Here is a 12701-nt window from a genome sequence, read left to right on the forward strand (position 1 = left end):
TAGTTGTCTGTATATAACCTTAAATCCCCAATGGCCTTGGCCACTCTCTCCCTTTCTTACCAAATATTCTAAGAAAGGAGGTGGCATTAGCCCTGAGAAAGCAAATTTTTAATCTTCATGAAATAGATACGATATTGAAGATGTCGCTTAAAACTTTTTTTATTTAAATGAAATGAATGCAGTTTAATCTTTAGTCCTTCTCTTCCCATTTTTATTTTCTTAGTTAGTAAATTTTAGTAGTGAAAGCTGCTTTCCCATTTGAACTGGTTTTAACTAACTTCTTCGGTGTTTTTAGATGCCAACGAGGCCGGTGCCAAGTTATATTCAAAGACCAGATTATGCTGATCACCCTTTAGGTAAATTCTGCCGTGCTGATTCTTCATTTTTCAGTGTGTGGGTTTGGCTGCTGAAAAGTAAAGGAGTGGTTGTTTTTTTCTATAGAAATTTTTCAGTGCTGGATTTCTAATAAATGTAAACATGTTTTGTTAAGACACACTAGAACATTTGAGGGAATTAAAGATTCTTTCCTCCCATTAGAAATCTACCCAATTCTGAAAACATTGTTCATATAGCTGTTAAAAGCTGCATTCAATGTAATTTATTTTGTGGTGTTAAATCAAGTTCTAGATTAAAGAAATAGCTTTGATTTTAACATGTTCTCCCTTAATTAAAATAATACCTGTTTAGATAAAAACTACCTTTGCTTTGTTCCCTAAGAAGTGGGAAACCATATTAAGTTCTTATGAATATAATTATAAAATTTAGTTGAACTCCACTATTTCAGCCAAATTGAAGGAAAAGATAGTCTGAATGATAGGTACTGCTGAGAATGTATAATTTCATTACTCTGTATTCAATATTCTTGAATAGTTGTAAATAATTAAAAATACATAGAAAAAATAAATTATAATAGTCTGAAATGTTATACAGTGAAAAGTAAGTTCACTCTCCAGATGTAACTACTGCTAACAGTTTCTTGCAGAACTTAACAGAGGTATTTTCCATGTATACATTAAACCTCCTGTCGCACCCCCCACCAGCCCCCCAGAACACATAAAAGGAACAAATTATATACACTTTTGACCTTGTTGCAGTCTCCTAATATATCTTGGAAAAATATTCCATAAAAGTCCATATAAAACCACTTCTTCCTTTTTAATGACCTAAGTATTCCATTGTGTGGGTGTTACAGTAATTTCTTAAACCAGGTTCTTGCTAATGTATGTTTAGATTATTTCCAGGTTTTTACTTCTTCCAGTTTGACCCCACTAATTATTCTTGTAATTACATCTTTGTGTTCCACAGGTTAATTGCCTAAACTAAAATAGCTGGATCAAAGGATACATACATTTTTTATATTGAGAGAGATACTGCAAGTTTCAGAAATTTTGTCAATTGTTACTCCCATTTAAAACATATGGGAGTGTCTTTTCCTGTATCTTCCTCAGCATAGCATGTTTTCACGCTTTACAATTTGTTAATCAGAAAGATGAAAAATGATATTTTGCTATTAATTTACCTTTTTAAATTTGAGTAAGTTTGAGCATCTTTTTATATATTATAAGTCATTTGTATTTCTTTTCCTTCTGAACTTTCTATTCATAGCCTTAGCCTTTTTTTTTTAACCCTGGTGAGGCTACTAGTTTTTTTCCATACTTACTAGTAAGTACTCTTTCTATATTATGGAAAATAATTCTTTGGTGTATGTGTTACACATATTTTCTCCCAGTTGAACACTTGGTTTTTTTTTTTGTAATAACATTATGTTTATGACAAAGTTTCAACATTCTTCCATAGTAAAATTTATCAGTGTTTTGTTTTAAGGTGTCGATGGCTTTATGACCTAGAAAGGACTTTCTGGCTCAGAGATTTAAAAAATATTTTCCTGTGTTTTCTTCCACTATTTTTATGGTTTCACTCTTTTTGTGTGGTGATGAAATTTTTGATCCATCTGAAACATTACAGGAGTTAAATAGGGATAGAACTTAATCATTTTCCTAGAAGAATATGTGGTTGTCCATAATTAGTTATTTTTAAAAAATCAGTTCTTAGTGATTTAAACTGCACCCTATATCATTATATTAAATATCACATGTCTTTGGGTCTGTTTTTTGTCTGCTCTGTTTCATTAACCTATTTGTCTAATCCTGTACCATTGCCAAACTCTTACTATTATTATAGCTGATATAATGTTTTAATATTTGGTAGGCGTTGTTGCCCCCACCTTTCCTCTTTTTCAGAATTTTCCTGGCTATTCTTGCATGTTTGTTTTTCCATGGGAAATTTAGAATCAGCTTGTCTGGTTCTAAAAAATATCCTTTTGCCATTTTTTATTGGGGTAGTATTAAATTTATAGACTAATTTTGGAAGAATTAACACCTTTTCAATATTGAGTCTTTATAGCCAAGAACAGGGTATATTTTTCTATTTTGTAGAAGTCTCTTTTTATGTCTTTTAGTGGTATTTTCAAATTTTCTTCATTAGGTCTTTTATTGTTAAGATTATTCCTGGATACTTTATCTTTTTAAGTTATTCTTATGAATAATATCTTCTGTTGTATTTTCTAGCTCATTGTTTGTATATGGGAAAGTTATTGATCTTGATTTATTTATTTTATAGTCTGCCAACTTGCTGCATTCTTTTTTCTCATCATTTACCAGGTATTCCTTGTTCTAGAGATATATAATCACATCTGAAATTGATAGGGATTTTGTCCTTTCCTTTCTAATTTTGTCTTACTTTCTCTTGTTTAAGTTACATCTGCTAGTATTGTCAGAACAATGTTAAATAGTGCTGTTGATAGCTGGCATTCCATGATGTTGGTCCTAGACTTGAGCTTTATGTTTATCATGTTAAGGTGGTAGCTGACCACGTTATGTTACTATCTTTGTAGATGATCATTTATTTATTGTTTCTTCCTTAGTCTGTAGCTATGATGAATTATATTAACAGATTTGTTGTTACCTATTCCTGCCTTTCAGATATGAATCTCACTTAAGTCATAGTTTACTATATATTTTTTGGATTCTGTCTGATATCTTATTTGGAATTTTTATGTCAGTATTTATAAAAAGGTTTATGATTATATTTTTTGTCACATTTTGAAATTATACTGGCTTTAACACTTTTAAGTATATGAATAACTTGAATTAAGTGAAATTTTTTTTTTAGTTTCTTTTTTTTTTTATTGAAGGGTAGTTGACAACAGTATTGCATTACATTAGTTTCAGGTGTACAACACAGTGATTCAACATTTATATACATGATAATTCTAGGTACCAGGTATCACCATACCAAGTTGTTACAATATTTTGACTATATTCCTTATGCTATACATTACATCCCAGTTACTTATTTATTTTACAATTGGAAGTGTGTTTTTATATATATATATATATATATATATTTTGTGAGGGCATCTCTCATATTTATTGATCAAATAGTTGTTAACCACAATAAATTTCTGTATAGGGGGGTCAATGCCCAATGCACAATCATTAATCCACCCCAAGCCTAATTTTCGTCAGTCTCCAATCTTCTGATGCATAACGAACAAATTCTTACATAGTGAATAAGTTACATGGTGAACAGTGCAAGGGCAGTCATCACAGAAGCTTTCGGTTTTGTTCATGCATTATGAACTATACACAGTTCAAATATGAATATTCATTTGATTTTTAAACTTGATTTATATGTGGATACCACATTTCTCTATTATTATTATTTTTAATAAAATGCTGAAGTGGTAGGTAGATACAAGATAAAGGTAGAAAACATAGTTTAGTGTTGTAAGAGAGCAAATGTAGATGATCAGGTGTGTGCCTGTAGACTATGTGTTAATCCGAGCTAGACGAGGGCAATAAACATCCATGTATGCAGAAGATTTCTCTCAGAACATGAGGGGGGAGGTTCTAAGCCTCACCTCTGCTGCTCCCCATTTTCTCACCAGATGGCCCCCTGCGACTGTGCCTGTCTTAGGTTGTTCCTCCCTTGAGGAATCTTACCCGTCTCTGGCTAACCAGTCATCTTCCGGGGCCATACAGGGAAATGTTAAGTTGGTAAGTGAGAGAGAAGCCTTATTGTTTGAAAAGGTTAGCTTTTTACTTATTTGCATATTTATGCCCCGCGGCTTCTATGCCCAGCATTTGTCTTGAGGTGTCTTTACCACTTGGAAGAATTATGATACTCGGTAAATTCGACATGTGGCACGAGTTCTATTTAAAGGTTGTGATTAGGTAGGAAGAAGAAAAGCTATAGAAGTAGCAGGCAGAAGAAAACCTGGGAAGATTGATTATTTCTTTGACATATCTTCTTGTAGAGTAACTTCAGCATGGATAGGTTTTAAAGTACTAATTAAATTGTGCACACACATTAACATAATAGGAATATAGTTACCTAACCAAAGCATACTTGTAATTACCAGCCATCTCCAGTGAAACCAAGAAAACCAGTTAGGCACCTTAGGCATTTGTGAAAACTTATCTATGATATGGTGGATATTGTCCGACTGAACTTAAACAGTCTGAGAGAATTCAGATAAACTAGAACAACCCATTCCTGGGGACTGTTCATATCCCATATGTTCTTTTAACGATAAATAGTCTGTGGTTGTAAGATTTTGGAGTGCTACAATTTGCACTTCTCCTAATTGTTGGTTGAGTTCCAACAGTATAGATCCAGTCCAATTTTTGTTTTACTGTATGCACAGGCCAGCTTAGATATCTCCTTCATCATTCCCATGGCAAGTCCAGGAACTGGTGGGATGAGTGCATCTACATCTGTGACAGTGCGTGGATCTTTGTTGGAGTTTTTTTTTTTTTGCTGATCATCTTCTGTCATGAGTCTTCGCAAGAGTGCTGATGTTGGAAGTTCTTTTTCATATCGTATCTTAGTTCATTTTCGGGGTAGCCAAATTAGGCTTTGATCCTCTGTATAAACACAAACAGACCCTTTGCCTACACTTTTATATGCCCTTTATATCATTGTGTAGAACTCATTAGAGGTCACCACATAGGAACTGCTTTTTTTTTTTTTTTTTAATCATTAATCTACACTTACATGACGAATAATTTGTTTACTAGGCTCTCCCCTCTGCCAGGTCCCCCCTATATACTCCTTTACAGTCACTGTCCATCAGCGTAGCAAACTGTTGTAGAATCACTACTTGTCTTCTCTGTGTTGTACAGCCCTCCCCTTTCTCCCACCCCGCTATGGATGCTAATCTTAATACCCCTCTTTATCTGCCCCCCCTTATCCCTCCCTACCCACCCATCCTCCCCAGTCCCTTTCCCTTTGGTACCTGTTAGTCCATTCTTGAGTTCTGTGATTCTGTTGCTGTTTTGTTCCTTCAGTTTTTCCTTTGTTCTTATATTCCACAGATGAGTGAAATCATTTGGTATTTCTCTTTCTCTGCTTGGCTTGTTTCACTGAACATAATACCCTCCAGCTCCATCCATGTTGCTGCAAATGGTTGGATTTGCCCTTTTCTTATGGCAGAGTAGTATTCCATTGTGTATATGTACCACATCTTCTTTATCCATTCATCTATCGATGAACATTTAGGTTGCTTCCAATTCTTAGCTATTGTAAATAGTGCTGTGATAAACATAGGGGTACATTGGTCTTTCTCATACTTGATTGCTGCATTCTTAGGGTAAATTCCTAGGAGTGCAATTCCTGGGTCAAATGGTATGTCTGTTTTGAGCATTTTGATGTACCTCCATACTGCTTTCCACAATGGTTGAACAAGTTTACATTCCCACCAGCAGTGTAGGAGGGTTCCCCTTTCTCCACAGCCTCGCCAACATTTGTTGTTGTTTGTCTTTTGGATGGCAGCCATCCTTACTGGTGTGAGGTGATACCTCATTGTAGTTTTAATTTGCATTTCTCTGATAATTAGCGATGTGGAGCATCTTTTCATGTGTCTGTTGCCCATCTGTATTTATTTTTTGGAGAACCGTCTGTTCAGTTCCTCTGCCCATTTTTTAATTGGGTTATTTGTTTTTTGTTTGTTGAGGCGTGTGAGCTCTTTATATATTCTGGACGTCAAGCCTTTATCGGATGTGTCATTTTCAAATATATTCTCCCATACTGTAGGGTTCCTTTTTGTTCTATTGATGGTGTCTTTTGCTGTACAGAAGCTTTTCAGCTTAATATAGTCCCACTTGTTCATTTTTGCTGTTGTTTTCCTTGCCCGGGGAGATATATTCAAGAAGAGGTCACTCATGTTTATGTCTAAGAGGTTTGTGCCTATGTTTTCTTCCAAGAGTTTAATGGTTTCGTGACTTACATTCAGGTCTTTGATCCATTTTGAGTTTACTTTTGTATATGGGGTTAGACAATGGTCCAGTTTCATTCTCCTACATGTAGCTGTCCAGTTTTGCCAGCACCATCTGTTGAAGAGACTGTCATTTCGCCATTGTATGTCCATGGCTCCTTTATCAAATATTAATTGACCATATATGTCTGGGTTAATGTCTGGATTGTCTAGTCTGTTCCATTGGTCTGTGGCTCTGTTCTTGTGCCAGTACCAAATTGTCTTGATTACTATGGCTTTATAATAGAGCTTGAAGTTGGGGAGTGAGATCCCCCCTACTTTATTCTTCTTTCTCAGGATTGCTTTGGCTATTCGGGGTCTTTGGTGGTTCCATATGAATTTTTGAATTATTTGTTCCAGTTCATTGAAGAATGTTGCTGGTAGTTTCATAGGGATTGCATCAAATCTGTATATTGCTTTGGGCAGGATGGCCATTTTGACAATATTAATTCTTCCTAGCCATGAGCATGGGATGCGTTTCCATCTGTTAGTGTCCCCTTTAATTTCTTTTAAGAGTGACTTGTAGTTTTCAGAATATAAGTCTTTCACTTCTTTGGTTAGGTTTATTCCTAGGTATTTTATTTTTTTTGATGCAATTGTGAATGGAGTTGTTTTCCTGATTTCTTTTTCTGTTGGTTCATTGTTGGTATATAGGAAAGCCGCAGATTTCTGTGTGTTGATTTTGTATCCTGCCACTTTGCTGTATTCCGATATCAGTTCTAGTAGTTCTGGGGTGGAGTCTTTAGGGTTTTTTATGTACAGTATCATGTCATCTGCAAATAGTGACAGTTTGACTTCTTCTTTGCCAATCTGGATTCCTTGTATTTTTTTGTTTTGTCTGATTGCCGTGGCTAGGACCTCCAGTACTATGTTAAATAACAGTGGGGAGAGTGGGCATCCCTGACTAGTTCCCGATCTCAGCGGAAATGCTTTCAGCTTCTCGCTATTCAATATAATGTTGGCTGTGGGTTTTTCATAGATGGCCTTTATTATGTTGAGGTACTTGCCCTCTATTCCCATTTTGCTGAGAGTTTTTATCATGAATGGATGTTGAACTTTGTCAAATGCTTTTCCAGCATCTATGGAGATGATCATGTGGTTTTTGTCTTTCTTTTTGTTGATGTGGTGGATGATATTGATGGACTTTCGAATGTTGTGCCATCCTTGCATCCCTGGGATGAATCCCACTTGGTCATGGTGTACGATCCTTTTGATGTATTTTTGAATTCGGTTAGCTAAAATTTTGTTGAGTATTTTTGCGTCTACGTTCATCAGGGATATTGGTCGTTAGTTTTCTTTTTTGGTGGTGTCTTTGCCTGGTTTTGGTATTAGGGTGATGTTAGCTTCATAGAATGAGTTTGGGAGTATCCCCTCCTCTTCTATTTCTTGGAAAACTTTAAGGAGAATGGGTATTATGTCTTCCCTGTATGTCTGATAAAATTCCGCGGTAAATCCATCTGGCCCGGGGATTTTGTTCTTTGTTAGTTTTTGATTACTGCTTCAATTTCGTTGCTGGTAATTGGTCTGTTTAGATTTTCTGTTTCTTTTTGGGTCAGTCTTGGAAGGTTGTATTTTTCTAGGAAGTTGTCCATTTCTCCTAGGTTTCCCAGCTTGTTAGCATATAGGTTTTCATAGTAGTCTCTAATAATTCTTTGTATTTCTGCGGGGTCCGTCGTGATTTTTCCTTTCTCATTTCTGATACTGTTGATTTGTGTTGACTCTCTTTTCCTCTTAATAAGTCTGGCTAGAGGCTTATCTATTTTGTTTATTTTCTCGAAGAACCAGCTCTTGGTTTCATTGATTTTTGCTACTGTTTTATTCTTCTCAATTTTATTTATTTCTTCTCTGATCTTTATTATGTCCCTCCTTCTGCTGACCTTAGGCCTCATTTGTTCTTCTTTTTCCGATTTCGATAGTTGTGACATTAGACCGTTCATTTGGGATTGCTCTTCCTTTTTTAAATATGCTTGGAGTGCTATATACTTTCCTCTTAAGACTGCTTTTGCTGCGTCCCACAGAAGTTGGGGCTTAGTGTTGTTGTTGTCATTTGTTTCCATATATTGCTGGATCCCCATTTTGATTTGGTCATTGATCCATTGATTATTTAGGAGCGTGTTGTTTAGCCTCCATGTGTTTGTGAGCCTTTTTGCTTTCTTTGAACAGTTTATTTCTAGTTTAATGCCTTTGTGGTCTGAAAAGTTGGTTGGTAGGGTTTCAATCTTTTGGAATTTACTGAGGCTCTTTTTGTGTCCTAGTATGTGGTCTATTCTGGAGAATGTTCCATGTGCACTTGAGAAGAATGTGTATCCTGTTGCTTTTGGATGTAGAGTTCTGTAGATGTCTGTTAGGTCCATCTGTTCTAGTGTGTTGTTCAGTGCCTCTGTGTCCTTACTTATTTTCTGTCTGGTGGATCTGTCCTTTGGAGTAAGTGGTGTGTTGAAGTCTCCTAGAATGAATGCATTGCATTCTATTTCCTCCTTTAGTTCTGTTAATATTTGTTTCAGGTATGTTGGTGCTCCTGTATTAGGTGCATATATATTTATAATGGTTATATCCTCTTGATGGACTGAGCCCTTTATCATTATGTAATGTCCTTCTTTGTCTTTTGTTACTTTCTTTATTTTGAAGTCTGTTTTGTCTGATACCAGAATTGCAACACCTGCTTTCTTCTCTCTGTTGTTTGCTTGAAATATCTTTTTCCATCCCTTGAATTTAAGTCTGTGCGCGTCTTTGGGTTTGAGTTGAGTCTCTTGTAAGCAGCATATGGATGGATCTTGCTTTTTTATCCATTCTGTTACTCTGTGTCTTTTGATTGGTGCATTCAGTCCATTTACATTTAGGGTTATTATTGAAAGGTATGAATTTATTGCCATTTCAGGCTTTAAGTTTGTGGTTACCAAAGGTTTAGGGTTAGCTTCTTTACTATCTTACTGTCTAACTTAACTCGCTTGTTGAGCTATTATAAACACAGTCTGATGATTCTTTATTTCTCTCCCTTCTTATTCCTCCTCCTCCCTTCTTCATATGTTGGGTGTTTTGTTGTGTGCTCTTTTTAGGAGTGCTCCCATCTAGAGCAGACCCTGTAGGATGCCCTGTAGAGGTGGTTTGTGGGAGGCAAATTCCCTCAACTTTTGCTTGTCTGGGAATTGTTTAATCCCTCCTTCATATTTAAATGATATTCGTGCTGGATACAGTAGTCTTGGTTCGAGGCCCTTCTGTTTCATTGCGTTAAGTATATCATGCCATTCTCTTCTGGCCTGTAGGGTTTCTGTTGAGAAGTCTGATGATAGCCTGATGGGTTTTCCTTTGTAGGTAACCTTTTTTTTCTCTCTGGCTGCCTGTAATACTTTGTCCTTGTCTTTGATCTTTGCCTTTTTAATTATTATGTGTCTTGGTGTTGCCCTCCTTGGATCCCTTGTCATGGGAGTTCTGTGTACCTCTGTCGTCTGAGAGGCCATTTCTTCCCCTAGTTTGGGGAAATTTTCAGCAATTATTTCTTCAAAGACATTTTCTATCCCCTTTTCTCTCTCTACTTCTTCTGGAATTCCTATAATTCTTATATTGTTCCTTTTCGATTGGTCACTCAGCTCTCTTAAAATTCTTTCATTCCTGGAGATCCTTTTATCTCTCTCTGCATCAGCTTCTCTGCATTCCTGTTCTGTTTTCTAGTCCATTAATGGTCTCTTGCATCTCGTCCATTCTGTTTTGAAGTCCTTCCAGAGCTTGTTTTATTTCTGAATTCTCCTTCCTTAGTTCTTGCATATTTCTCTGCAAGTCCATCAGCATGGTTATGACTTTTGTTTTGAATTCTTTTTCAGGAAGACTGGCTAAATCTATCTCCCCAGATTCCTTCTCAGGGGAAGATGTACCAGATGCCGAAGCTGTCTGGGTTAGTCTTGTCTGGATCATATTTTTTTGCCTTTTCATGTTGACAGGTGCTATTGACTGTCAGCTGGGAGGGCCAAAATTTTCACTTGCTACTGGCCTTTCTTTACTGGGACAACTGCGACCCCTAGTGGCTTGTGTTGGGTAATTGCGTGTAGAGTGGGTCTTTGTGTCTTGCCTGGCCGGAAGGGAGAAATTTCCCTTTCTGTGGGCGGAATTTGTCTCAGGCTGCTTCTCTGCTTTCGCAGCGCCCGGTGGGGTAATGGATGGGGGGGCTGCTTGACTGTTTGCCTCCGTGAGGGGTCTCAGAGCTGTTGCCCAGGGGGTTAGTGCACCCGGTTTTCCCTGTAATTTCCAGCTGCTGTACTGTGACCGGGGTTGTTTCCGTCAAGCTGTTAAGTCCCTGTCCCTTTAAGACTTTCAAAAAGCCCCCGCTTTTCTTTGTCACAGGGGCATCAGCTTCAGCACCCGCTCAGAGGTCTTACTCCCTGTTCCCCAAGTATCGAGGGCCCTCTGCCCACGCACTGTGTCTGTGCTCTGGTGGGGGTGGCTGGGGCTGGGTGTTCAGCAGTCCTGGGCTCCGTCTCCCTCCCGCTCTGCCTACTCTCCTCCCGCCGGGAGCTGGGGGGAGGGGCGCTCGGGTCCCGCCGGGCCGGGGCTTGTATCTTACCCCTTTCACCAGTCGCTGGGTTCTCGCTGGTGTAGCTGCAGTCTGGCCACTGTCCTGCGTCTTCTGGTCTCTCTTTTAGGGCTAGTTGTGTTTGTTGTATTTTCAAAAGTATATATGCTTTTGGGAGGAGATTCCCACTGTCCTACTCACGCCGCCATGTTGAATTAAGTGAATTTTAGTAGAGTAGATTCTTAGGGCAGTATTTTTCAAACTTTATGATCTAGAGTGAGAAGTGTATTTTATAACATGACTTGTGTATGTGTGTATGACCAGTAAACTGTTGTTTGTGCATACTTTTATGCAGTAGTTTTCTGCTTCAGTAGCCTACTTGAAAATTAATATTATAAGTAATCTGTGGTTAGTTGAAACTTTATTTCATTTACCCCTTGTTTTTTTTTTTAAAGAACAAGTATTTTATATTTGTCATTTTATTTTTAAGTATCATCATAACATAGGACAAAGTTTAAGGCTTTATATAAAGTTAAGCTAAAGCTCTTATTGTGTGTCTTTGTGTATAAATTAGCAATCAAACATTTCACAAGTCCACGTAACCCTACCCTGTATGATATAGTTTAATATTGTCTGTTCCATTTATTTAATTTAAAAAAGTGTTAGTCATAGCCCACTAAAGGGTCACAAAGTGCAGTTTGAGAAACACTGGTTGAGGTTGCTGTTTAAAAAAATAAATAAGTGTAATGATTTATCAATTGTGAATATAAAGTTGCTTCATAAGTGATGATCATGAAAGCAGTTTGTAAATTGTATGGTACTATTCAAATATAAACCATTTACTCACCTTATCAGCACACTGCCTGTCATAAGTACTCCATATTGACTCCTTTCTAATAGATCTGGAAGTTGTTTTTTAGAATTTTTTTAGCAAGTTTCTTCTCATGTTGAAAATATTTTTTCATAAAGTCTGACCTGGAATGTCTCAAATTATGAAATACCATTGTGTAAAATACTGAAGCTTGACTTTTATTATGTCATCAGGGAGAGAATTATGCTAATAATACACATCTTTTTGTTCACTTTGGTTTTACTCACTGATTTTCCTTTCCAGGAATGTCTGAATCTGAACAGGCTCTTAAGGGTACTTCTCAAATTAAATTACTTTCAGCTGAAGATATAGAAGGGATGCGACACGTATGTAGGGTAAGAGTTATTTTTTCCCCATGGGGTCAGACATGTTAAAGCAGTTACTAGGTGTGAAGCGGATGATTTGCTAATTTACGGAGCAGGTGTTATATTGTAAGACTACGTAAGACAAAGTATTACATTGTAAGATATTGTTAAGACTAAGATTAGCTACACTTTTCAGTACACTATTGTTTGTGCATAATTTTATGCAATAGCTGTTTTCTGTTTAAATAGCCTACTGGAAAATTAATATTAGAAGTAATCTATGTTTCAATTTTTTTTTTAAAGAACCAGGTTTTATATTTTGTCATTCTATTTTTAAGAGTCATCATAACGTAGGGCAAAGTTTAAGGCTTTGTTTAGAGTATAAAGCTCCTTTTGTGAAATACTAGACATTGGTTCCCCCTTATCCATGGTTTCAGTTGCCCATGGTTTCAGTTGCTGTGGTCTTTGCAGGTAAAACTTCTGATGTATCATCAGAAGGTAAATAATAACCTAACTCTATGTCACAGTGCATATATCACTCACCTCACACTATCTCATCTCGTAGGCATCTTATCTCATATCATCACAAAAAAAAAGAAGAGTGAGTAGAATCCAATAAGATACTTTGAGAGACCACATTCGTATAACTTTTATTGCAGTATATGGTTATAATTGTTCTGTTTTAGTATTAAGTTCTTACTGTGC

The 12701-nt window shown here is 36.7% G+C and overlaps 1 protein-coding gene across 1 annotated transcript in view; it reads left to right on the top strand.

Moving 5' to 3' along the window:
- METAP1 (methionyl aminopeptidase 1) overlaps nt 1-12701 on the top strand; it is a 69604-nt gene that overhangs the window by 41053 nt on the left and 15850 nt on the right. The window contains exons 4-5 of the mRNA XM_036914056.2: nt 296-356; nt 11935-12026. Of these exons, the coding sequence (XP_036769951.1) occupies nt 296-356; nt 11935-12026 (153 nt within the window). The remainder of the gene's footprint in view (nt 1-295; nt 357-11934; nt 12027-12701) is intronic.

The sequence above is a fragment of the Manis pentadactyla genome, chromosome 5 (genome assembly GCF_030020395.1).
Source record: "Manis pentadactyla isolate mManPen7 chromosome 5, mManPen7.hap1, whole genome shotgun sequence".
Classification (NCBI taxonomy): Eukaryota; Metazoa; Chordata; class Mammalia; order Pholidota; family Manidae; genus Manis; species Manis pentadactyla.